Source organism: Mercenaria mercenaria, chromosome 15 (assembly GCF_021730395.1).
Source record: "Mercenaria mercenaria strain notata chromosome 15, MADL_Memer_1, whole genome shotgun sequence".
NCBI classification, from domain to species: domain Eukaryota; kingdom Metazoa; phylum Mollusca; class Bivalvia; order Venerida; family Veneridae; genus Mercenaria; species Mercenaria mercenaria.
Genome location: NC_069375.1, coordinates 54,117,098 through 54,145,003, shown reverse-complemented (window position 1 = coordinate 54,145,003; position 27,906 = coordinate 54,117,098). Strand labels below are relative to the sequence as shown.

At 37.7% G+C, this 27,906-nt stretch overlaps 1 protein-coding gene across 1 annotated transcript in view; it reads left to right on the top strand.

Moving 5' to 3' along the window:
* LOC123564816 (hemicentin-1-like) overlaps positions 1 to 27,906 on the top strand; it is a 168,915-nt gene that overhangs the window by 25,396 nt on the left and 115,613 nt on the right. The window contains 10 exon segments of the mRNA XM_053524242.1: positions 8,834 to 9,017; positions 14,219 to 14,310; positions 14,892 to 15,158; positions 16,140 to 16,264; positions 16,821 to 16,965; positions 17,541 to 17,717; positions 19,680 to 19,775; positions 21,086 to 21,276; positions 21,911 to 21,992; positions 26,160 to 26,280. Of these exon segments, the coding sequence (XP_053380217.1) occupies positions 8,834 to 9,017; positions 14,219 to 14,310; positions 14,892 to 15,158; positions 16,140 to 16,264; positions 16,821 to 16,965; positions 17,541 to 17,717; positions 19,680 to 19,775; positions 21,086 to 21,276; positions 21,911 to 21,992; positions 26,160 to 26,280 (1,480 nt within the window).

Sequence of the window (27,906 nt, the reverse complement as noted above, 5' to 3'; positions counted from 1 at the left end):
TTCAACATCATCACCCACATCATATGACACAAGGTGCATAACGCTGGCACAAATTTTTTCATGAATTATTCCCCCTTTTTAATTTGAATTTCAGGTTAAAGTTTTGATGCACTTTCACTCTATCTCTGTTATTACTGAATGGATTTGATTCAAGCTTAAAATAATTGTTCAACATCATCACCCACATCATATGACACAAGGTGCATAACGCTGGCACAAATTTTTTCATGAATTATTCCCCCTTTTTAATTTGAATTTCAGGTTAAAGTTTTGATGCACTTTCACTCTATCTCTGTTATTACTGAATGGATTTGATTCAAGCTTAAAATAATTGTTCAACATCATCACCCACGCCATATGACACAAGGTGCATAACTCTGACACTAATTTTTCATGAATTATTACCCTTTTTACTTAGAATTTCAGGTTAAAGTTTTGATGCACTTTCACTCTGTTATTACTGAATGGATTTGATTCAGACTTATCACCCACATCATATGACACAAGGTGCATAACTGTAGCACCAATTTTTCATGAATTATGCCCCTTTTTACTAAGAATTAATTAGGTTAATTTTGATGCATTTTCACTATACAGTAAAACACCGCTCGCTCGAGGTCGCAAGGGGATGAGCTAAATGCTCGAGTTATCCATGGTTTCGAGCGACCCAAACATTGACCAACATACGATGAAGACTAAAGTTTGTTTTACCAACTGTCATTGGGACCGTTTGCAGAGTAAACGGTGATGCGTAATAATAACATACTTGTGACATTTTTCAAAAACAAACGTATTACATACGTTATCTATTGATAGACGTTTCAATATATAATTTGTAAATGGCACATGTGAAGAAACAACTAAGATTTTTTTTTTATTCATCAACAAGTGCATATCATAATTATCGTCTGAATTTTATGAAACGGCTATATTATTTCCTTCATTTGCATGCAAACAATTGCTGATTAAAATACTAAGATCTCATAACTATCTTCTCGATCCCGCAGACAAGATGCTTTAAGTAATCAGTAATTGATCGATATTTGATCAATAAAACTTTTCTTTAAGATTTTATCAATAATTATTCTCATCATAAGATCAACTATACCGACAAACAAACATTTAAGATAGTCTGGGAATAGACTACGCAATTTTAACGGTGTGTGAAAATGTTAAATTAACTGACACATTCTGACCGCCGAAGGTGTGAAAAATTTTGACACCTCTGCTCGAGTTAGCCAGAAGTAACAAAGAGTAAATTAATACACAGGGACCAGGTGTCATGCTCGAGCGATCGAGTTATCGATGCTCGACCCAGCCATGGTAATATCACATAGAAAATAGAAGGAAATCGGCCGGGACCACATGAATTGCTCGAGCGAGCCCGGGTGCTCGAGTCATCGATGCTCGAGCGAGCGGTGTTTCACTGTATCTCAGTTATTATGAAATGCATTTGATTCAAACTTGAAGTAGTTATTCCATATCATCACCCACATCATATGACACAAGATGCATAACTCTTGTACCAATATTTAATGAATTATGCCCCCTTTTTTAGCTCGACTATTCATAGAATAGTGAGCTATTGCACTCGCCCATGCGTCGGCGTCGGCGTCTGCGTCCGCGTCCGCGTCCCGATTTTGGTTAAGGTTTTGTATGTAAGCTGGTATCTCAGTAACCACTTGTGGGAATGGATTGAAACTTCACACACTTATTCACTGTGACAAACTGACTTACATTGCACAGGTTCCATAACTCTATTTTGCTTTTTTACAAAATTATGCCCCTTTTTCGACTTAGAAATTTTTGGTTAAGGTTTTGTATGTAAGCTGGTAATTCAGTAACCACTTGTGGGAATGGATTGAAACTTCACACACTTATTCACTGTGATGAACTGATCTACATTGCACAGGTTCCATAACTCTATTTTGCTTTTTTACAAAATTATGCCCCTTTTTCGACTTAGAAATTTTTGGTTAAGGTTTTGTATGTAAGCTGGTATCTCAGTACTTACTAATGGGAATGGATTGAAACTTCACATACTTGTTCACTATCATGATCTGACATGCACTAAGCAAGTCTCATAACTCTACTCTCTTTTGTTTCAAAATTATGCCCCTTTTTTGACTTAGCAGTTTTTGGTTAAATTTTTGTATGTAATCAGATATCTCAGTATCCACTAATTGGAATGGATTGAAACTTCACACACTTGTTCACTGTCATGATCTAACATGCACTGTGAAGGTCCCATAACTCTACTTGGCATTTTTACAAAAATATGCCCCTTTGACTTAGCAGATTTTTGTTAAGTTTTTGTATGTAAGCTGGTATCTCAGTATCCACAAATTGGAAAGGATTGAAACTTCACACACTTGTTCACTGTCATGATATGACATGCAGTACAGAGGTTCAATACCTCTACTTTGCATTTTACAAAATTATGCCCCTTTTTCAACTTTTGTATTCATTCAATTGACAAGGCTGTTGAATAGTCGAGCGTTGCTGTCCTCCGACAGCTCTTGTTTTTTTTAGAAAATACTTATATAGTGTTTTGATACACTTTATCTCTACCTCTCTTATTACTTAATATTTTTGACACAGACTCAGGCTATTGTGCAATATCTTCATCCACCATTGGACTCATTAAACACTCCAGTGACTGCTCCAGTTTCCTCAGATGTGCCCAGTTTCGCTATCTAGCATCGAAATAAGTCGAGCGCGCTGTCTCCTGTGACAGATCTTGTTGTATTAAAGTTTTGGCTTATCAGATGTGTTTTTTATTTCAAACAATATTACTAAATTCCTGTTTTGCTTGAATAAAGGGTTCTGGCTAAACTAATAGTCTAGATTGATGATCAAGCTCCCATTGTTCAGCATCATTTTTGTCTTTTATCCATTGTTTTAAGTAATCTTTAGCCTGCTGGCAGCAAGTGATTCTGCCTTTGCGACCAGTGCAGTCTGGTCATGGTCTGCATCGTTTGCCATTCAGTCAGTATCTTTTTGGTAAATGGCACTGCCCAAATTGAAAGATGGACAAGTTCATTATTATACGCTCGAAGGGACGTATTATGTTATGGTCCCGGTGTCCGTCTGTTAGCAATTTCGTGTCTGCTCTGTAACTCTTGGACCCGTTGAAGGATTTCAAAGAAACTTGACACAAATGTTCACCAGACCGAGACAACGTGCAGAGCGCATGTTTTGGAGGTCTCGCTTCAAGGTCAATGTCATACTTAGGGGTCAAAGGTTATATCAGTTTGTTTCGTGTCGCTCTGCAACTCTTGAACTGCTTGAAGGATTTCAAAGAAACTTGGCACAAATGTTCACCACACTGAGATGACATACAGAGTGAATGTTTCGGATGACTCATTTCAAGGTCACGGTCTCACTTAGGGGTCAAAGGCCATATATGACTTTACTGTGTCTGCTCTGTAACTCTTGAACTGCTTGAAGGATTTCAGAGAAACTTGGCACAAATGTTCACCACACTGAGGTGACGTGCAGAGTACCTGTTTTGGATGACTTGCTTCAAGGTCAAGGTCACACTTAGGGGTCAAAGATCATATATGACTTTGCTTTGTATATATTGCTCTGCATTGCAGTGCTCTTGTTTTTATTTGGCACATCCTTTTTCTTTCACTTACTGTATTTTTTTTGAATTACTTCCCTTCCTTGTTACTATAAATAGCTTATTTTGAAACTCTTTTATTTTTGGACGTAGTGAAAAATCGAGACCACTTTTCTGTGGTAACTCAAATTTTTAGGTGTATTTTGACATATGTTTATCTGGTAACGAGTTTTTTGTGGACTTTTTTTTTTGAATTTCTTCCTTTTTTGTTCAGTTTTGCTCCAATCCTCTGATGTCACCCTTCGGGCGTATATTGCCCCGCTTGGCAGAGTTCTTGTTGAAATTTAGCAGGGTAAGGGTTTCATCTTCTCTTTTTAGCTCACCTGTCACAAAGTGACAAGGTGAGCTTTTGTGATCGCGCAGCGTCCTTCGTCCGTCGTCCGTGTGTGCGTCCGTCCGTCTGTGCGTAAACTTTCGCTTGTGACCACTCTAGAGGTCACATTTTTCATGGGGTCTTTATGAAAATTGGTCAGAATGTTCACCTTGATGATATCTAGGTCAAGTTCGAAACTGGGTCACGTGCGGTCAAAAACTAGGTCAGTAGGTCTAAAAATAGAAAAACCTTGTGACCTCTCTAGAGACCATACTTGTGAATGGATCTTCATAAAAATTGGTCAGAATGTTCATCTTGATGATATCTAGGTTAAGTTTGAAAGTGGGTAACGTGTCTTCAAAAAGTAGGTCAGTAGGTCAAATAATGAAAAAACCTTGTGACCTCTCTAGAGGTCATATTTTTCATAGGATCTGTATGAAAGTTGGTCTGAATGTTTTATCTTGATGATACATAGGTCAAGTTTGAAACTGGGTCAACTGCGATCAAAAACTAGGTCAGTAAGTCTTAAAATAAAAAAACCTTGTGACCTCTCTAGCGGCCATACTTATGAATGGATCTTCATAAAAATTAGTCAGAATGTTCATCTTGATGATATCTATGTCAGGTTTGAAAGTGGGTCACATGTCTTCAAAAAGTAGGTCAGTAGGTCAAATAATGAAAAAACCTTGTGACCTCTCTAGAGGTCATATTTTTCATAGGATCTGTATGAAAGTTGGTATGAATGTTTATCTTTATGATATATAGGTCAAATTTGAAACTGGGTCAACTGCGATCAAAAACTAGGTCAGTAGGTCTTAAAATAGAAAAACCTTGTGACCTCTCTAGAGGCCATACCCTTGAATGGATCTTCATGAAAATTTGTCAGAATGTTCACCTTGATGATATCTAGGTCAAGTTTGAAACCGGGTCACGTGCCTTCAAAAACTAGGTCAGTAGGTCAAATAATAAAAAAACCTTGTGACCTCTCTAGAGGCCATACTTTTCATGGGATCTGTATGAAAGTTGGTCTGAACATCATCTTGATGATATCTAGGTCAAGTTTGAAACTGGGTCAACTGCGGTCAAAAACTAGGTCAGTAGGTCTAAAATTAGAAAAATCTTTTGACCTCTCTAGAGGCCATATATTTCAATGGATCTTCATGAAAATTGGTCAGAATTTTTATCTTGATGATATCTAGGTCAAGTTCAAAACTGGGTCACATGAGCTCAAAAGCTAGGTCACTATGTCAAATAATAGAAAAAACGATGTCATACTCAAAACTGGGTCATGTGGGAACAGGTGAGCGATTCAGGACCATCATGGTCCTCTTGTTATATTTCTGGTCAGAATTTCACAAGACTGAAGTTTGTTTTAATGTTTCAGTTGATTGCATTAAGGGTCAGAACTACATAGAATTGAGTCTGTAGCAGCCTGGAATGGACCTCTCTCAAGTTTTTTAGCTTTTCTGATCGTGTGGCGTCCGTCGTCCGTCCGTCCGTGTGTGATCCGTGCGTGCGTGCATAAACTTTTGCTTGTGACCACTCTAGAGGTCACATTTTTCATGGGATCTTCATGAAAATTGGTCAGAATGTTCATCTTGATGATATCTAGGTCAAGTTCGAAACTGGGTCACGTGGGGTCAAAAAGTAGGTCAGTAGGTCTAAAAATAGAAAAACCTTGTCACCTCTCTAGAGGCCATATTTCTCAATGGATCTTCATGAAAATTAGTGAGAATGTTCACATTGATGATATCTAGGTCAAGTTTGAAACTGGGTCACGTGCGTTCAAAAAGTAGGTCAGTAGGTCTATAAATAGAAAAACCTTCTGACGTCTCCAGAGGCCATGTTTCTCAATGGATCTTCATGAAAATTGGTGAGAGTGTTCAGCTTGATGATATCTAGGTCAAGTTTGTAACTGGGTTATGTGCGGTCAACAACTTGGTCAGTAGGTTGAAAAAAAAAACCTTGTGACCTCTGTAGAGGCCATATTTTTCATGGGATCTTTATGAAAATTAGTCAGAATGTTCACCTTGATGATATCTAGGTCAAGTTTAAAACTGGGTCACGTGCGGTCAATAACTAGGTCAGCAGATCTAAAAATAGAAAAACCTTGTGCCCTCTCTAGAGGCCATATTTTTCAAGAGATCTTCATGAAAATTGATCAGAATGTTTATCTTGATGATATCTAGGGCAAGTTCGAAACTGGGTCACGTGCCATCAAAAACTAGGTCAGTAGGTCTAAAAATAGAAAAACCTTGTGACCTCTCTAGAGGCCATATATTTCACAAGATCTTCATGAAAATTGGTCAGAATGTTCACCTTGATGATATCTAGATCAATTTGGAAACTGGGTCACATGCCATCAAAAACTAGGTCAGTAGGTCTAAAAATAGAAAAACCTTGTGACCTCTCTAGAGGCCATATATTTCACAAGATCTTCATGAAAATTGGTCAGAACGTTCACCTTGATGATATCTAGGTCAAGTTTGAAACTGGGTCACGTGCCCTCAAAAACTAGGTCAGTAGGTCTAAAAATAGAAAAACCTTGTGACCTCTCTAGAGGCCATATATTTCACAAGATCTTCGTGAAAATGAGTATGAACTTTCACCTTGATGATATCTAGGTCAAGTTTGAAACTGGGTCACGTGCCATCAAAAACTAGGTCAATAGGTCAAATAATAGAAAAACCTTGTGACCTCTCTAGAGGCCATATTTTTCATTGGATCTGTATGAAAGTTGGTCTGAATGTTCATCTTGATGATATCTAGGTCAAGTTCGAAAGTGGGTCACATGCCTTCAAAAATTAGGTCAATAGGCCAAATAATAGAAAAACCTTGTGACCTCTCTAAAGGCCATACTTTTCATGGGATCTGTATGAAAGTTCGTCTGAATGTTCACCTTGATGATATCTAGGTCAACTTCGAAACTTGGTCATGTGGGGTCAAAAACTAGGTCAGTAGGTCTAAAAATAGAAAAACCTTGTGACCTCTCTAGAGGCCATATTTCTCAATGGATCTTCATGAAAATTGGTCAGAATGATCATCTTGATGATATCTAGGTCAAGTTTGAAAGTGGGTCACGTGCCTTCAAAAAGTAGGTCAGTAGGTCAAATAATGAAAAAACCTTGTGACCTCTCTAGAAGCAATATTTTTCAAGGGATCTGTATGAAAGTTGATCTGAATGTTTATCTTGATGATATATAGGTCAAGTTTGAAACTGGGTCAACTGCAATCAAAAACTAGGGTCAGTAGGTCTTAAAATAGAAAAACCTTGTGACCTTTCTAGAGGCCATACCCTTGAATGGATCTTCATGAAAATTGGTCAGAATGTTCACCTTGATGATATCTAGGTCAAGTTTGTAACTGGGTCACATGCCTTAAAAAACTAGGTCAGTAGGTCAAATAATAAAAACACCTTGTGACCTCTCTAGAGGCCATACTTTTCAGGGATCTGCGTGAAAGTTGGCCAGAATGTTCATCTTGATGATATCTAGGTCAAGTTCAAAACTGGGTCACGTGCCTTCAAAAACTAGGTCAGTAGGTCTAAAAATAGAAAAACCTTGTGACCTCTCTAGAGACCATATATTTCACAAGATCTTCATGAAAATTGGTCAGAATGTTCACCTTGATGATATCTAGATCAGTTTTGAAACTGGGTCACGTGCGGTCAAAAACAAGGCCAGTAGGTATAAAAATAGAAAAACCTTGTGACCTCTCTAGAGGCCATATTTTTCATGAGATCTTCATGAAAATTAGTGAGAATGTTCACCTTGATGATATCTAGGTAAAATTCAAAACAGGGTCACGTACCTTCGAAAACTAGGTCAATAGGTCAAATAATAGAAAAACCTTGTGACCTCTCTGGAGACCATATTTTTCAATGGATCTTCATGAAAATTGGTCAGAATTTTTATCTTGATAATATCTAGGTCAGGTTCAAAACTGGGTCACATGAGCTCAAAACTAGGTCACTATGTCAAATAATAGAAAAAACGATGTCATACTCAAAACTGGGTCATGTGGGAACAGGTGAGCGATTCAGGACCATCATGGTCCTCTTGTTTAGTTCTTTAGGGGTCACCTGCACCAAAAATAGGAAAAGACCAGCCCGCTTAGCTCAATAGGGAGAGTGTCTCTCTACAGATTGCGGGGTCGTGAGTTTGATCCTTGGGCGGGCCATTTGTTCTCCGTGGCGATTTGATAAAAAAACATTGTGTCTGAATTCATTTGTTCTCCACCTCTGATTCATTTGGGGAAGTTAGCAGTTACTTGCTGAGAACAGGCTTGTACTGGAACAGAATCCAGGAATACTGGTTAGGTTAACTTCCCGCTGTTACATACTGAAATACAGTTGAAAAACGGCATTAAACCTAAAACAAACAAAAAAAAAGGAAACCCTTTAAATGACTTGTCATCTTCAAAATTGCCCTGTAGTATCCTTTGTTATGCCGTTTTCAAATTTATTGTGTGCCTTTGAACCAAAATATAACTTCAGAGGATGATTGCCAGTTGCCAGTAGATGACCTCGATTGTTTTTGGGGTCAGTAGGTCAATTGTCAAGGTCACATTGAACATGATCTTAAAAGCAAAATTTTACTGTATATTGTTATGTTTAATAAACGATAGAGAGATGAACTATTAGTTTTGCATTACAAGGTCCAAAAGATCAGATATAAAAACTTAAGAGGTCAAACGGTAAAGGTCCTTCTCAAATGAGCAACTTTAGCCCCTTTGGGCCTCTTATTTTACAGTTGTTTTGCATGTTTACCTAGCATATATGCACTTATCTAGGTAATAATGATAAACGTCTTTGTTTTACAGCTGCAGTTTTTAATTGAGACACATTTTGCAATGTAAATGTTTATAAATTAACAGTAAAAATTTTATGTTACCAGAGCCACCACCATCGATCGTTACACCTCAGAATGTTTCTGTACTTCCAAATCAAAACGCTATTATAACCTGTAATGTGTTCAGTGCTGTGGACTTCAATCTAACATGGCACAGACATGGCTACAGGCATGGTCTCAGAACAAGCCAAAAATTCCATGATTTCAAGAATGGATCATTGCTTGTCAGGTAATTGGATTTAATTAATTAGTTATTGTCTGTCATGTAATTGGATTTCATTAATCAGTCATTGCTTGTTAGGTAATTGGATTTCATTAATCAGTCATTGCATGTTAGGTAATTGGATTTCATTAATCATCATTGCTTGTCAGGTAATTGGATTTAATAAATCGGTCATTGCCTGTCAGGTAATTGGATTTCATTAATCAGTCATTGCCTGTCAGTTGATTGGATTTCATTAATCAGTCATTGCCTGTCAGATGATTGGATTTCATTAATCAGTCATTGCTTGTTAGGTGATTGGTTTTAATTAATCAGTCATTGCCTGTCAGGTGATTGGATTTCATTAATCAGTCATTGCTTGTCAGATAATTGGATTTCATTAATCAGTCATTGCTTGTTAGGTGATTGGATTTAATTAATCAGTCATTGCCTGTCAGGTAATTTGATTTCATTAATCAGTCATTGCTTGTTAGATATTGGATTTAATTAATCAGTCATTGCCTGTCAGGTAATTGGATTTCATTAATCATCATTGCTTGTCAGGTAATTAGATTTAATAAATCAGTCATTGCCTGTCAGGTAATTGGATTTCAATAATATATCATTGCTTGTGAGATAATTGGATATCAATAATTGACCAATTGGATTGTGTTTTAAAGTCATATAAAAGCAACATTTCTGTGGTTTCTGAGGCAGTAATATTTTGTGCAACAGGGAGCGTGAGCACTGCAAATGAAGCTTGTATCTGGAAGTTTTTAAGTTGATGCACTGCATCAAGTTTTCAATGACACAAACCAATGTAGGCAAAGTAAAGCTTAAAGTAGAGGCTAAAACAATATTTTTGCAGACATTTTTGTCAGTGTGAACTGCATAGTGACTGATCAATGATCTTAGCACATCAGAAGTTAAAACAGAATGTATTTACATTTAAACATTTTGTAAACAGCACAGAATGTGATATAGACTGTTAATTCAATGAAAATATTAAAATACTGGCTGTTTATTGAAGGTTCAGTTAGGCCTGAAAAACTTGCTGTTTCACATTTAACCAGTGATGGTGGAATTATGATTATGTGAAAGATGTACACTTGTGATGTGACTAGCAAAAACTGGCGGACTTTATTCAGTTACCCTTGTAGGACTGTATTGTAGACTCTATTAAAGTTGTTGTCTTATCAATGAAATTGCACACCTTCCTACTCTAGTGTTCAAAATAAACAATGAGCATTTATCACATTAACCTGCGTCATTGTTTTTGAAACATTCAATACTGATATACAGTACTCACAATTGTCAATGATGTTTGTAGCACATACTGGGGGACTTCATTTGTTGCGAAACAAGTTAATATTTTTGCACATGTGTTGTTGCAGGCTTATCTATGCCAAAAGTATTCTGTTTTTTTAGCTCACCTGTCACAAAGTGACAAGGTGAGCTTTTGTGATCGCGCGGTGTCCATCGTCTGTCGTCCGTGCGTCCGTCCGTCGGTAAACTTTTGCTTGTGACCACTCTAGAGGTCACATTTTTCATGGGATCTTTATGAAAGTTGGTCAAATTGTTCACCTTGATGATATCTAGGTCAGATTCGAAACTGGGTCACGTGCCATCAAAAACTAGGCCAGTAGGTCTAAAAATAGAAAAACCTTGTGACCTCTCTAGAGGCCATATATTTCATGAGATCATCATGAAAATTGGTCAGAATGTTCACCTTGATGATATCTAGGTCAAGTTCGAAAGTGGGTCACGTGCCATCAAAAAGTAGGTCAGTAGGTCAAATAATGAAAAAACGTTGTGACCTCTCTAGAGGCCATATTTTTCATGGGATCTGTATGAAAGTTGGTCTGAATGTTTATCTTGATGATATATAGGTCAAGTTTGAAACTGGGTCAACTGCGATCAAAAACTAGGGTCAGTAGGTCTTGAAATAGAAAAACCTTGTGACCTCTCTAGAGGCAATACCCTTGAATGGATGTTCATGAAAATTGGTCAGAATGTTCACCTTGATGATATCTAGGTCAGGTTTGAAACTGGGTCACGTGCCTTAAAAAACTAGTTCAGTAGGTTAAATAATAAAAAAACCTTGTGACCTCTCTAGAGGCCATACTTTTCATGGGAACTTTATGAAAGTTGGTCTGAATGTTCATCTTGATGATATCTAGGTCAATTTTGAAACTGGGTCAACTGCGTTCAGAAACTAGGTCAGTAAGTCTAAAATTAGAAAAATTTTTGACCTCTCTAGAGGCCATATTTTTCAATGGATCTTCATGAAAATTGATCTGAATGTTCACCTTGATGATATCTAGGTTACTTTCGAAAGTGGGTCACGTGCGGTCAAAAACTAGGCCAGTAGGTATAAAAAAGAAAAACCTTGTGACCTCTCTAGAGGCCATATTTTTCAATGGATCTTCATGAAAATTGATCTGAATGTTCACCTTGATGATATCTAGGTTACTTTCGAAAGTGGGTCACTTGCGGTCAAAAACTAGGCCAGTAGGTATAAAAATAAAAAAAAACCTTGTGACCTCTCTAGAGGCCATATATTTCATAAGATCTTCATGAATATTGGTCAGAATGTTCATCTTGATGATATCTAGGTCAAGTTCGAAAGTGGGTCACATGCCATCAAAATCTAGGTCAGTAGGTCAAATAATAGAAAAACCTTGTGACCTCCCTAAAGGCCATATTTTTCATGGGATCTGTATGAAAGTTGGTCTGAATGTTCATCTTGATGATATCTAAGTCAAGTTCTAAACAGGGTCATGTGCGGTCAAAAACTAGGTCAGTAGGTCTAAAAATAGAAAAACCTTGTGACCTCTCTAGAGGCCATACTTGTGAATGGATCTCCATAAAAATTGGTCAGAATGTTCATCTTGATGATATCTAGGTCAAGTTCGAAAGTGGGTCACGTGCCATCAAAAAGTAGGTCAGTAGGTCAAATAATGAAAAAACGTTGTGACCTCTCTAGAGGCCATATTTTTCATGGGATCTGTATGAAAGTTGGTCTGAATGTTTATCTTGATGATATATAGGTCAAGTTTGAAACTGGGTCAACTGCGATCAAAAACTAGGGTCAGTAGGTCTTGAAATAGAAAAACCTTGTGACCTCTCTAGAGGCAATACCCTTGAATGGATGTTCATGAAAATTGGTCAGAATGTTCACCTTTATGATATCTAGGTCAGGTTTGAAACTGGGTCACGTGCCTTCAAAAACTAGGTCAGTAGGTCAAATAATGAAAACACCTTGTGACCTCTCTAGAGGCCATACTTTTCATGGGATCTGTATGAAAGTTGGTCTGAATGTTCATCTTGATGATATCTAGGTCAAGTTTGAAACTGGGTCAACTGCGTTCAAAAACTAGGTCAGTAGGTCTAAAATTAGAAAAATCTTTTGACCTCTCTAAAGGCCATATTTTTCAATGGATCTTCATGAAAATTGATCTGAATGTTCACCTTGATGATATCTAGGTTAGTTTCGAAAGTGGGTCACGTGCGGTCAAAAACTAGGCCAGTAGGTATAAAAATAGAAAAACCTTGTGACCTCTCTAGAGGCCATATTTTTCATGAGATCTTCATGAAAATTAGTGAGAATGTTCACCTTGATGATATCTAGATAAAGTTCAAAACAGGGTCATGTACCTTCGAAAACTAGGTCAATAGGTCAATAATAGAAAAAACGACATCATACTCAAAACCGGGTTATGTGGGAAGAGTTGAGCGATTCAGGACCATCATGGTCCTCTTGTTGTAAAAATGACAGTCTAAAAGCAACTAATTTACTGCATACCAAATGTGCAATAATAAGAAGCTTGAGGATCGCTGAATGTCCATTCGTCATCTGTCAAATCATTGTTCATTCGCAACTTCTATACAGAACTTCACCTCTTTAACCATGGAGCTTCCTAAAAAACTTTTTGCAAGATTTCATGACAAGTTTACCAGGATGGTTCTTGGATGACACTTTACTATATTCCTTCATCTTGTTTTGATTTGTTTGAAAATATGGTCACAATGTAGTAGAGATTGTTTTCGTTGTGTAGCCCAGTTTTAAATGATTTCACACAAAAGTTCCTCAATTGATCCTCTGCCAGATTTGTTCAAATCATGCCCCTACGGTCAAAATTAGTTCCTCATATAGGATCATTGTTTTACATGAAGTTATTATACCACTAAATACAAAATATGTAGCGGCTGTATTGGAGTCGGGCATGTTTGTTGTTTCGTCAGTCTGTCTGTCGGAGCAACAGAGGACATTTGTTGAGTACTGAGGACACTGGGTAATGGTAAATTCTACTGCTTATTGGGTACTCTCTGTCTTTGTTAGGTAACAGAAGAAATACCCAACAAATATCAATTCATAAGAATGTCTCCATAACTGCTTGGAATATTTCCATAAAACTTGCATCAATTATTAACCACAGCAGGACGATGTGCAGGGAGTACAACACAGATCGCTACATCCAAGATCAGTATTACACCTAGTGGTCAAAGTTCACATAGCTCAAATTTGTGTCTGCTCATATCTTGTTTACCACTCTAAAGTTAGCTTCAGCTATATAAGTTAGCTTATCGAGATGGCTTGCAGTGCAGAACTCAGTTCGGGCACTAAGTTCAAGGTCAAGGTCAAACTTAGAGGTCAAACAATACTGTATACGGGTCATTTTTACTGCTGTAAAAGTTTACGGATTTGGGGTAAAAACACATGATTTTATTTTATACGATTTTAAAATTTATGAAATCACAAAGTCTACCAGTTTATTTCACTTTATGTGGCAAATTTATACAAGGCCAATATTAACGAATCTGATTTGGTCGCAAAAAAAAGTAAATATTAGCAGCAGGTAAAAATTACCCGTTATACGGTTTATAGCTCAAATGTGTGTCTGCTCCATATTTCTCAACCGTTGAGATGAATTTTATAAAACTAGCATCAATTGTTATCCTCATGAAGACAACTTGCAAAGTGCACAATCCAGGTCATTAGGTCCATGGTCAAGGTCACACATAGAGGTCAAAATCAATATTGTTCTGAAACTATTAGAAGTTTTTGTTTTGGCAAACTCCATCTGACGCACATTTAACTGTTTGGAATTTTTACTGGTCTGTTTATTGCTAATACACAAGATAAAGATTGGTAGTCTGAATTTTAACATACCAGTGCATTTTTCAGTGTCAAGCTGTAAGTTTAGGAATTTTCATACTTGTTGTAGGCGGGTGCAACTGGAAGATGAGGGCTTCTATGTCTGCAGGGCAGCGAATGAAGGGGGAGTCTCTGAAAAAGCAGTATTTATCCGAGTTCAAGGTTTGTACAATGATACCTTACACATTACTTCATATCTTGGCTTTGAAGGTTTGTGCATAAGTGCACTTCATATAAATCTTGAATTTAAATAGTGATTGTTGTATCTCATGAAAACCTCTTCTTGTTAGACATAGTGCATAATCTGTTCTAGGACTGACTTCTTTTAAGTCTATAGTATACTTGCATGGTCTCGTATTTGTTCAAATGGTTCCGCTTTGCCTGCCAAAGCTTAGTAAAGAAAACGCTTTAAAACTTTTCTTCTCATGACAAGCTTAATGAATCAGTACAATACTAAATCTGTGGCATTTTTCCATTTGGCCCCTTTTAGGGCCCGCCAGCACTTAAAATTGAAAGTAAACTTTCTCTTGATGGATATTTACCAAAATTTAATATAATTGACATTGGATAGCAGCTTAGTAAGCATTTGAAGGTAATCTTTAACAATATTAAAACAATTTGCTTTTTAAAAATGCTAAATTATTTATGCTTTATCATCTTAATGCAGAATATTTTTTTATTGATTTGTTAGTCTTGTGTAAAACTATTACAGTCATTTGAGAAATTATCATCTTTGTTTTCAGTTGCTCCAGTGGCAGAGGTGATACCAGAGAAAACCAGTTTTGCTGCTGGTGACTCCAAGGAAGTACAATGCAGGGCGGAGGGATTTCCAGAACCAAGTATAAACTGGCTGAGGGGAAAGCAGGTTATGATTGCCAATGAGAGAATTCGGCTGTCTGGGGGCAAACTATCATTGTATAACATGCATAGAGGAGACGAGGGACAATACACGTGTCTGGCTTCTAACTCTGCAGGAAATCATACAGTCATTGCAACATTCAACTACATAGGTATATATTGGACAAGTTTTCTAAATGACCACTTCATGTTTATGCTCATGCCATTACATTACCCCCCCCCCCCCCCACACACACACACACATGCTTAGCTCAATAGGGAGAATGCACAGATCTATGGATCAAGGGATTGCGAGTTCAATCCATGGGCAAGGTGCATGTTCTCTATGATGATTTGATAAAAGACATTGTGTCTGAAATCATTCATCCTCCACCTCTGATTCATGTGGGGAAGTTGGCAGTTACTCACAGAGGAAAACTGGCTTGTACTGGTAAAGAATCCAGGCACACTGGTTAGGTTAACTGTCTGCCATTACATAACTAAAATATCATTGAAAAATGCGTTAAACCCAAAGCAAACACAGAAACAAAGCACCTGCCATTAATAATGGGAGGCATTTAACATTTCTAGTGATTTTTTCATTCTTAGTTTATATTCAGAAAAAAACGTCTAGCCATGAGCTTGATCATGCATGGTTGAACCAAAATAAGTTGTTATAACAAGACTGTGAGTTGTGTCTAGTTCAGTCGTCCAAGTCACACTTAGAGCTAATCATAGTTTTAAAAGTTTGTGTATAGCCTACACATTTGATATGCATAGAAGGATATTGGAATATCTTGACATAAACATTCATTAAACATGACTAAGTGTGCATGCAAAACCAAAGGTCAGTGGAGTGGTTAAGGTCACTGACCTCGAAACCTTTGCCTCTCACCTATACGGGTTTAAAACCTTGCTTAGGAAGTACAATTCTTCATGTGTGGAAGCCTACCAGCTAGCTTACGGAAGGCTGGTGGTTCTACCCAGGTGCCTGCTCATGCCTGAAACAGTACTCAGAAGGGTATGTAGGGTTTTTTTAACAAAAAATAAACCAAAAAAAAAAACCCCAGTAAGTTGACATATAGCCTAGACTAAACCAAACAAACTTACATTATGTTAATGTCAGGGTTGAAAGATAAAGTAACTTCTTACAGAGAAACCACGTATAACAATGTTTGAGAGTAAAGTGCTGGTTGCTAGTGGGGATGAGGCAGTTCTGTTCTGTGCAGCAAACGGTATTCCAGCACCAGAGATTCGCTGGTATAAAGGAGACATACAGGTAAATTAAAATAATTACATACAATATACAAATGCATTGTACAAGTGTATAAAAGAATGCATAGAGCTGCGTTTACTAATTGTTATACCATATGTAAAATTCCGAAACAAATTGCATATGGAAGCCATTTTCCAGGAGTGATGACAACATGAAAGTGTAAATGTTAAAAAATCATTATTTCTATATGTGATACAACATGAATTTTCAAAGTATATGTCATATCTTTATAGTAATATATTGAATATTGCTAGGGCACTTAGGCTAGTCAAAAATGTTTGTTTTTGATGACCTTAAATGAATATTTATTTTTACACCCTTGACAGGACGAGCCAAGTGTATGGCAGAAGATGCATGTCTTTATTCTAAAATATCAAGGTGTATGTACTTTCTAATCTCCGTCACTTCCTACTATGAAGCCTGGAAATATTATGTGGAAAGCACCAGAACAGTGATTTGTCTTAGTTTTCAACTACTGACTTGGTTGTTACAGTATAGCTGAGACAACTTGGCTATGTATGCTGTACCCAGCCTGTAATTTACATCTTGTCTATTACAGTTGAAAGCTTTAGCCTATGTGCAAATCAGTGCAAGTGGAGAGCTGAAACTTATAGGAGCGCAGCAACAAGATGCTGGAGAATACAAATGTGAAGCAGTAAATGAAGCAGGAAGTGACTCGGCCAGTATTGTACTGGAAGTTGGCTGTAAGTTACTTGAAACATTTGTCTACAATGCACGTTCATTACTTGATATAAACAAAAACACTTCAGATGCCAAAAACCGACATTTGAAAAACCTTTAAGTATCGTCTCATGAACTGCTTGAAGCTACGTTTCATGTTACATGTCTCATAAATATATGAGCCGTGCCATGAGAAAACCAACATAGTGGGTTTGCGACCAGCATGGATCCAGACCAGCCTGCGCATCGCTTTCAAAGCCTATTGTAATTAGAGAAACTGTTAGCGAACAGCATGGATCCTGACCAGACTGCGCGGATGCATATTAAAATCAAACTGTCAAAGTCATTTGAGTGGAGTGACTTATGCCATTTATGGCTCTCTGATATTCCTATATTGATGGATATTTAAATAAATTGACACAAACATTCATTATACAAGATGTGTGTTTCATGCGCTGAACGGTACTGATCAAACATAGTCATGTTTTAGCATATATTGAAGGTTGCAAACCCATGGCTTAATGAAATCCTACATTGTAGAAGAAAATTTTCACGAAGAAGATTACTAAATAACATGAAGAATAAATTATTTTGTTAGCTGCACCAAAAATTGTTGATGCCCCAGAAAATACTGGTCAAGATATAGGAGGTAACGCTACCCTGACATGCAGAGCGAGCGGCTCCCCAGTCCCAAAGGTATTCTGGAAGAGGCAGGATGGTCGGAAACTCGATGGCAGAGTGAAACAACTACCAACAGGAGATCTCTTCATACAAAGTAAGTAACTGCCTCCTCATACAAAGTAAGTTATCTCTTAAATTTTTTCATGGGGACTGCTGCAGACAAGATATGATCCATTGGTGACAAGTAATAACAGTAATTACATATCATAACAGTTATAACCTGCACCTAGTGTCAGGACATTAATGAACTATGCCTAGTTAAGCTATTATGGAATACTGTTCATTGTCCAATACTGAGATAAATCTTCTCTTGTAGTTTTCAAAGGATAGGGCCCATACTTAACAAAGTATCACTGTTAAGGTAGTTCTGCACGTTTGATAAACCGGAAGTGATGGCGTAACATCACTTATCCGGAAAACGTAGAATAAAGCCTGGATTCGATGTACGGAAATGAAAATAATTTTATGATTTAATCGAAACCTGTGAGTAAATTTGTTACAATGGCACTGTTGCTACTGGTATATTTCTTAAGTCAAAATAAGATATTAAAACATATGCCACGTTAAAAGTCTTAAAATTAGCGTGAAATGTCCGGTTTACTTTAATCTTGGTCAGATATCTCAAAAGTAAGCACACGGACCTATACATTTTATTTCACCAAGTTATAGGCCATATGTTTATTTACAACTGTAAGAAGTTTCATCAAAATTTACATTGTAGAAAAATTTCTATTCGCCAAAATGTTATGAAAGTTATGATTTTCCCATAGACTCCCATTATGAAATATTGCGTGAGGTCCAAATTTTTCAAATCAGTCTAGCAAAAAATCAAGCACACAACCCTATCTTTTTTATTTGCTGAATTTTCTAGGTATATTCTGAAGTTTTTAAAAATCAAATTCTACATTGTAGAAAAAATTTCAATCCAAACGTGCAATCCAAATACCTTAAGCAAACATATGCATATTGTCAGGATATACATGTAGCATACATGATTTAGGAGTTATGGCCCTTTGAAATTTTACAAAATGGAAAATACTGCGAAAAAGAACCTTTTTCCTAGTGCATTTAAATTTGGCCAGTAAGTCAAAGGTCAAGATTTCATCTCGCTAAATATAGTTCACTGACTTTGTAAGATGGTTGCCTATGGTCAATAGATGACCCTTACTATGTTGGGTGTCAGTAGGTCAAAGGGAAAGGTTGTAGTGATCCTGGTACTGCAAATGGGATAAACCATCAAGGGGGCATATGTGTTCTATAAACAGCTCTTATCTACTAAGCAAGTTTTTTTGTTGTTAAATATTGCTGGAATGTGCATCATCTAAAAAATTAATTTAAGCATCTTCTTTGAAACTACTGGCCAGAATGTGGACCTACTTCGCTTAATTGATAAGGTCGCTGACCTTGATTCACTAACTCCACACCACTGTTGGTTAGAAACCTCATTTAGTGTATAGAATTCTTTCATGTGAAGAAGCCATTCATCTAAGATTGGAAGGCCAATGGTTCTACCAAGGATCTTCTGCCACAATGAAAAGCTGGAAAATCACATATGACTTACAACTGTGTCACTGTCAAAAACAAAGAAAGATCTGGTAAAAATTTTATCAAATTAAGTCACTAGTATCTTGGGATATACTTCTAGTTGACACAAATATTACTGGTGGCAAGGGCTAAGAATAGAAGAACTTTTAAGCATTTTGTCAGATTTGGCATGAACCATTCTGACACGGCCATTCATAATGTATTGCCAGTCTGGCGGGAGCTAAAGATAGAAATCCTTTAAACAATTTGTTCCTATAAATGGCTTGATGTATCGTTATAGTAGCATCATTGTGGTAACCTCTTTCAAGTTTGTTTTACTGGTTATACTTGACCATATTTAGGGGTAACCTGAGCTCAAATTGGAGTAAGAACTTAACAACAACATCTTGAGATGCTTTAAATGGATCCTCAACAACTGTGGATGTACTTCTCTCAAGTTTGTTCTTTTTTTTTTTTTTTGCTTGACCACTCTTGATAATGCAATAGAGTAATTTGTTTAATTTATGTTTAGATTTAGGTATAAAAGATGAGGGAAGTTATGTGTGTGTTGCCCAGAACCAATTTGGAATAGTACAAAGATCTGCCCATCTCACCATCACCGGCATAGGTAAAACTCTTACCATCTTACAAATTACACTTTATATAACTCATTACTTTTTAGCCCACCAGAGTACAAGGGTGAGTTATCGTGAACACTCACTGTCTGTCGTATGTCAGTCCGTCTGTCAACCTTTTCTCCAGTAGAGCAAATACAGTCAAATAATGTTACCTCGATATTCAAGGGACTGCAAAAACTGCATCGACGTATCCGAAGTTCTGCAAACGTTCCCCTGATCTGCAAACCAGTTTTTAAGCATAATTTAGCAGAAATGTTGTTTGTTAGAACCTGTTTAAATGTGAGCGATTTAAGTTCACCATGACCCCCTTGTTATAGAATTTCCTTGCAACATATTAAGGCAAAAGCCATGAAGTATTTAAGTGGCAAACAAAATTGCAGTGGTGATGAAGTGTGCAGGAAAGCAAATAGTGTCTGTCTGTTTGTATCTCCTTTAAGAATGGAATTTAATTACATTTTTGAAAATCAATTGCATAAAAGAAGGAAAATAACATTGATTTCAAGCACATGTTTGAAACAAATTGAAATATATTTTTAAAGGAGTATACTTCAGCAAATGTAAACAAGTCTACAGAATAAGGGAACCATTTTAAACAAGCTCACTTGATGGGTGTTCACTAAACCTGAGCTGTGGCATCATTGCTTGGTGCTCTTCTCTTGAATTTGTACAAAAAAATACTTGGCCCATTTAAGAGGCTGCGAAAATTAACAAAAAAGAACTTTTATACAACTTATTCTCATGAACTAGATGATAGATTTTCACTAAATTGATCTATGGCATTATTTTATAGGCTTCTCTTGAGTTTTTTTTTTCAAATAGTTCTGCTTGTTCCCTAAATGTAAGGGCAACCAGAACTAAAAACAGAACCAAAATAAACAGTTAACAATATTTTCTCATCAACTGATTGAAGGATAAATACAAATCATGGCCTATTGTGTCTGTAGTCTTCCCTCAGTGTTGTCAAATAATTCTGCTAGGCCTTGTTAACAGCCACCAGAGCTAAAAATTAAAAAAAAAAAGAAAGAAAAAAAATGTGAAAAATCTTTATCAAGCTTGACCCGTAGCTTTCTTGCATGGATCCCTCATAGTTGAACTATTTTACTGAAATTGCTTGCATCATCTGAGTTGTGTGGTCCTCAATGGACAGGGCTAGTTTTGATACGTGTTTGAGCTGTGAAACTGGGTTGAGCAGTCTAGTGCCATCATGACCCTTTTGTTTATTAAGAGTGCGCATGGTTTAGTTTTTCTGGATGTGTTTTATCTTTTTGTTGTATTTAAATTTTCAAATCCTTTCATATAGTGCCTCCATTGATTGGCTACATGGACCCAATCATCCAGGCAGTAAATGGAGATTCTGTGGAATTTAATTGTCAAGTATTGCTTGGCAACCCAACTCCAAGAGTTCTTTGGTTAGTAGATGGTCAAGCTGTGAGAGAGGATGAATACATCAGAAGAAATGGAGATGGCAATATATACATTGATGATGTACAGGTAAAATAATACACAGCTCATTATAATTATCACAAAATCTGTTTAAAGTTACTCCTTAACTGATGAGGTGGATAATCAGTCTCACAGAATCAAGTCCCATAACTCTGACTTGTATTTTGGGCATATTTTGCCCACTATCCTGGTTTAATCTTGTTTATAAATTCTAGACCAAATTACTTTGTCAAAGAGTTTATTTGTATTTGTGTACATTATGTATATGTGTATAATGACAAAGAGTGTAATGTATATGTGTACATTATGTATATGTATACAGTGACAAAGTGTGTACTGCTAGTGTATTTGTGCTCATTATGTATATGTGTACAATGACTAAGTGTGTAATGCATTTGTGTACATTATATTTGTGTGTACAGTGACAAAGTGTAATGTATTTGTGTACATTATGTATATGTGTACAACGACAAAGTATGTAATGCATTTGTGTACATTATGTTTATGTGTACTATGACAAAGTGTGTAGTGTATTTGTGTACATGATGTACATGTATATCTATATAATGACCAAGAGTGTAATGTATACGTACATTATATATATGAGCACAGTGACAAAGTGTGTTGTGTATTCGTGTACATTATATGTACGTTGTGTATAACGAAAGAGTTATCATTTCAGGCATATCATAGTGGTGACTACCTGTGTCTTGCTTCAAATGTTGGTGGAAATGCCTCATTCATGGTAACACTTCAAGTTCAAGGTAAATACAATGAAAAGCATATTTACAGGTCTGCTTCAAGATTTTATCGACTAAATTACTTTGAGAAACACAGAGATACAGTATGAAAGCATCCAGTCAGACTTTAGTGCTAACTAGTAGGTGTTGCATCCTTGTGGTTTGTTCATATGGGTCTGCACGAACACTTTGAAGATTCACATAAGCTCAAGTTAGACAAAAAATACTTGTACTTCATGCTTACAGTATTATTGGCCAGGGTGCTTCATGCCAGCTGGTTTAAGGTCAGGCATACTAGTTTAGGGTTGGTCAGGGTGCTTCATGTTTACTTGTTTAGTGTTTATCAGAGTATGTTGAGCCTGCTGGTTTAAGGTGTACCAGGGTGCTTCATGCTCACTGGTTTAAGGATGGCCAGGTTGCTTCATGCCTGGCCAACAGATTTAGTGTTGGTCAGAGTGCTTCATGTCTAGCCTTTTGATTTAGGGTTAGTGAATGTGCGTAATGCCTACTGGATTAGGGATGGTCAGGTTGCTTCATGCCTGGCCTACTGATTTAATGTTGGCCAATGCGCTTCATGCCTACTGGAATAGAGTTAGTCAGGCTGCTTCATGCCTGGCCTACTGATTTAGGGTTGGCAAATGCAGTTCATGTCTACTGGATTAGGGTTGGTCAGGTTGGATCATGCCTTGCCTACTGATTTTGGGTTGGCCAATGCGCTTCATGCATTCTTGATTAGGGTTGGCCAGGTTGCTTCATGCCTGGCCTACTGATTTAGTGTTTACCAATGTGCTTCATGCCTGCTGGATTAGGGTTGGCCAGATTGCTTCATGCCTGGCCTACTGATTTAGGATTGGCCAATGTGCATCATGCCTGGCCTCCTGATTTAGTGTTGGCCAATGCACTTTATGCTACTGGATTAGGGTTGGTCAGGTTGCTTCAATCCTGGCCTACTGATTTAGTGTTGGCCAATACACTTCATGCCTACAAGTTTAGGGTTGGCCAGGTTGCTTCATGCCTGGCCTACTGATTTAGTGTTTACCAATGTGCTTCATGCCTGCTGGATTAAGGTTGGCCAGGTTGCTTCATGCCTGGCCTACTGATTTAGGATTGGCCAATGTGCATCATGCCTGGCCTACTGATTAAGTGTTGGCCAATGTGCTTCATGCCTACTGGTTTAGGGTTGGCCAGGTTGCTTCCTGCCTGGCCTACTGATTTAGTGTTGGTCATTGTGTTTCATGCCTACTGGATTAAGATTGGCCAGGTTACTTTATACCTGGCCTACTGATTTAGTGTTGGCCAATGTGCTTCATGCCTGCTGGATTAGGGTTGGTCAGGTTGCTTCATACCTGGCCTACTGATTTAGTGTTGGCCAATGTGCTTCATGCCTACTGGATTAGGATTTGCCAATGTGCATCATGCCTGGCCTACTGATTAAGTGTTGGCCAATGTGCTTCATGCCTACTTGTTTAGGGTTGGCCAGGTTGCTTCCTGCCTGGCCTACTGATTTAGTGTTGGTCAATGTGTTTCATGCCTACTGGATTAAGATTGGCCAGGTTACTTTATACCTGGCCTACGGATTTAGTGTTGGCCAATGTGCTTCTTGCCTACTGGATTAAGGTAGGCCAGGTTGCTTCATACCTGGCCTACTGATTTAGTGTTGGCCAATGTGCTTCATGCCTACTGGATTAGGTTTGGCCAATGTGCATCATGCCTGGCCTACTGATTTAAGGTTGGCCAATGTGCTTCATGCCTGCTGGATTAGGGTTGGCCAGGTTACTTTATACCTGGCCTACTGATTTAGTGTTGGCCAATGTGCTTCTTGCCTGCTGGATTAGGGTTGGCCAGGTTGCTTCATATCTGGCCTACTGATTTAGGGTTGGCCAATGTGCTCATGCCTACTGGATTAGGATTGGCCAATGTGCATCATGCCTGGCCTACTGATTTAGGGTTGGCCAATGTGCTTCATGCCTGCTGGATTAGGGTTGGCCAGGTTACTTTATACCTGGCCTACTGATTTAGTGTTGGCCAATGTGCTTCTTGCCTCCTGGATTAAGGTAGGCCAGGTTACTTTATACCTGGCCTACTGATTTAGTGTTGGCCAATGTGCTTCTTGCCTACTGGATTAAGGTAGGCCAGGTTGTTTCATACCTGGCCTACTGTTTTATTGTTGGCCAATGTGCTTCATGCCTACTGGATTAGGTTTGGCCAATGTGCATCATGCCTGGCCTACTGATTTAGTGTTGGCCAATGTGCTTCATGCCTGCTGGATTAGGGTTGGCCAGGTTGCTTCATACCTGGCCTACTGATTTAGTGTTGGCCAATGTGCTTCATGCCTACTGGTTTAGGGTTAGCCAGGTTGCTTCCTGCCTAGCCTACTGATTTAGTGTTGGTCAATGTGTTTCATGCCTACTGGATTAAGATTGGCCAGGTTACTTTATACCTGGCCTACTGATTTAGTGTTGGCCAATGTGCTTCTTGCCTACTGGATTAAGGTAGGCCAGGTTGCTTCATACCTGGCCTACTGTTTTAGTGTTGGCCAATGTGCTTCATGCCTACTGGATTAGGTTTGGCCAATGTGTATCAGGCCTGGCCTACTGATTTAGGGTTCATCAATGTGTTTCATGCCTACTGGATTAAGATTGGCCAGGTTACTTTATACCTGGCCTACGGATTTAGTGTTGGCCAATGTGCTTCTTGCTTACTGGATTAAGGTAGGCCAGGTTGCTTCATACCTGGCCTACTGTTTTAGTGTTGGCCAATGTGCTTCATGCCTACTGGATTAGGTTTGGCCAATGTGCATCATGCCTGGCCTACTGATTTAGTGTTGGCCAATGTGCTTCATGCCTTCTGGACTAGGTTTGGCCAATGTGCATCATGCCTGGCCTACTGATTTAGTGTTGGTCAATGTGTTTCATGCCTACTGGATTAAGATTGGCCAGGTTACTTTATACCTGGCCTACGGATTTAGTGTTGGCCAATGTGCTTCTTGCCTACTGGATTAAGGTAGGCCAGGTTGCTTCATACCTGGCCTACTGTTTTAGTGTTGGCCAATGTGCTTCATGCCTACTGGATTAGGTTTGGCCAATGTGCATCATGCCTGGCCTACTGATTTAGGGTTGGCCAATGTGCTTCATGCCTGGTCTACTAATTTAGGGTACGCCGATGTGCTTCATGCCTACTGGATTAGCACTGGTCAGGTTGCTTCATGCCTGAGCTGCTGATTTAGTGTTGGCTGCTGCGCTTCATGCCTTCTGGATTAGTATGAGCAAGATTGATTCAGTGCTTTCAGTGGTCAAGCAACACCTTAAACAAAGAAAGAAGGAAGCAGCCTAAATGAGGTCTTTCATGTTTCATCTCACCTTTCTATAAAAATGTTTGAAATTTTAGGCTGGTTGTGCAAAAGTAATACAGAGATACCTTTTTCCAAAGAACAACAACTGGTTATTAGATTAGCAAATGTTTTGGTATGGTGAGCATGCAGGCAGGTGACCTCATGTTTTTGGTTTCTGCTCAGTAACTTGAGTTTGGAGTGACCATTTCCAATGAAACCTGGTACTAGTATATAGGAAGCTTTTTTTTCACTTTGGTCACCAAAAAGATGGTTTCTGGTTCGTACCTATAGTTAAGATTGGTTTTCTGTGGCCAAAGTTTGTGTATTGCATGGTTATATGAAGAAATGGCTTTTGGTTGTGTTTAAACTAAAAATGGAAAAATATAATTAGTAAGAGTACACCTGTTGTCAGCAAACTTGGTGTGTTGATAGTTTTTATCATAGGTTGGAAATGTATTTGGAGGTCACTCAGGTGATCAAGTTCACTGTTACTGAAAATAGAACAAATGGTTTCTGCTCAGTGACTTTAGTAAGGATAAAGATACATTGTAACTTATAATAAATCTGCACACTTTTAAAGTTCCGCTCTGGCGCAGCTTGACCTTCTGAATTGCTTAATTTGATGCACTTTGATATGTATAATGAGTCATGACCTTTTTTTAAAATGGAACATGACTGTGTGATGAAAAGTTTGAAAACCTGGTTTTCATGGAATTTCCACATTTCTAGTTTTAGTGAAGATTGAAAAGTAAAAAAGTATTATAGGACATTGAATAGTATATTGCTAAAGTAAAGCTTTTTTTCATGAAGTTCCTTTTTCTCAAAATTTATCTTTACACAAAATTACTTTTAAATTTCAGTCCCACCTACATTCGATTACTTTTCCCCGGAAGATGAAAAAATAGATTTTAATGTAACACAAGGAGACACTGTTGTTCTTCCCTGTAATGTTCTAGGAGACCCAAGACCTTCAATTACATGGTTAGTACCATTTACTGTTTCACATTTGAGCCGCGCCATGCGAAAACCAACATAGTGGCTTTGCGACCAGCATGGATCCAGACCAGCCTGCGCATCCGCGCAGTCTGGTCAGGATCCATGCTGTTCGCTTTCAAAGTCTATTGCAACTAGAGAAACTGTTAGCGAACAGCATGGATCCTGACCAGACTGCGCAGATGCGCAGGCTGGTCTGGATCCATGCTGGTCGCAAAGCCACTATGTTGGTTTTCTCATGGCACAGCTCATTTTGATTTTATACTATCTCTGTCAAAATTCACAGCATAGCTTTAGAATGAATTCGTTATGCCCCAACCAAACTTTATTATGGTGATGTTATGGCGCTAGGTTATTATTCTTCAGTATTTCCAAAACTCATGCATCCTTCTTTGCATTGAAACATAACAAAAACTTTTCAGATAATATGCAAGTTAATTTGAATAGATCTGCCTTCAAAAGTGACAAAATTATTTCACTTTTTGACTTCGAAAATCCTTTAAGAATATTTTCTAAAAACATCTGTGGTATTTTTAGAAACTCTAAAACAGGATTTTTTTTATCATAAATACAAGTTTGACATACCTGAGGTCACTGATGACATTCCCTTTTTTACCTTTGAATATGGTAGTTACATTCAATATTTCTAAAATCCTTGCATGAATATGAATATGAAACTTGGTGTACACCAAATACATGATATGAACATGGGCAAAATATCTGGACTTTTATTTCCAAATATTAGTTTTTGAGTTATACCCTGTTTTAGATTTACATTACCACTGCATTTGTACTATGTACAGTTTCCATCTTATTTAGTTACGTTCATTAACCTTTAGCCTGCTAAACTTCTAAAATGGATTGGTACGTCATTTAAGGATGAGAATTAGGCCTTGAGAAACAAAACTCAAACAACACCAAATCATAGAAAGAAAGAGTTGTTTGACATGAAAATTGAACAGCATGTAAAACATGTATATTACTTTACGAAAGTAGAGTCAGTATACTGATAAAAACATTGAATTCCCGAAAAGGACTGCCTAAAGGGGCTCCACTTCCGGACAGTTAAACGCCTTTAAAAACTCACCATTTTTAAAGAATAGTTACAAATGTTCGTTTTGATGCATTTGCAATAGCGTGCGAGTGGTGGAATTTCACATAACAAGGTTGAACACAGTTTTCAGCAATTGTTTATCTTTATTTCTTTACAAATGGTATTCATTTTCAAAGGGAGACAACTTTTTCCAAATACTTTAAGTACAAATGGCATTCTTTTTCAAAGGGAGACAACTATTTCCGATTATTTTAAGTATTCGTCGAGAAAAAGTTGTTTCCCTTGGAAAATGAATGCCATTTGTACAGAAATAAAGATAAACAATTGCTGAAAACTGTGTTCCACCTTGTTATGCGAAATTCCACCACTCGCACGCTATTGCAAATGCATCAAAACGAACATTTGTAACTATTCTTTAAAAATGGTGAGTTTTTAAAGGCGTTTAACTGTCCGGAAGTGGGGCACCTATAGGCAGTCCTTTTCCGGAATTTAATGTTTTTATCAGTATACTGACTCTACTTTCATAAAGTAATATTTGATGCTGTTTGATTTTTGTTTCT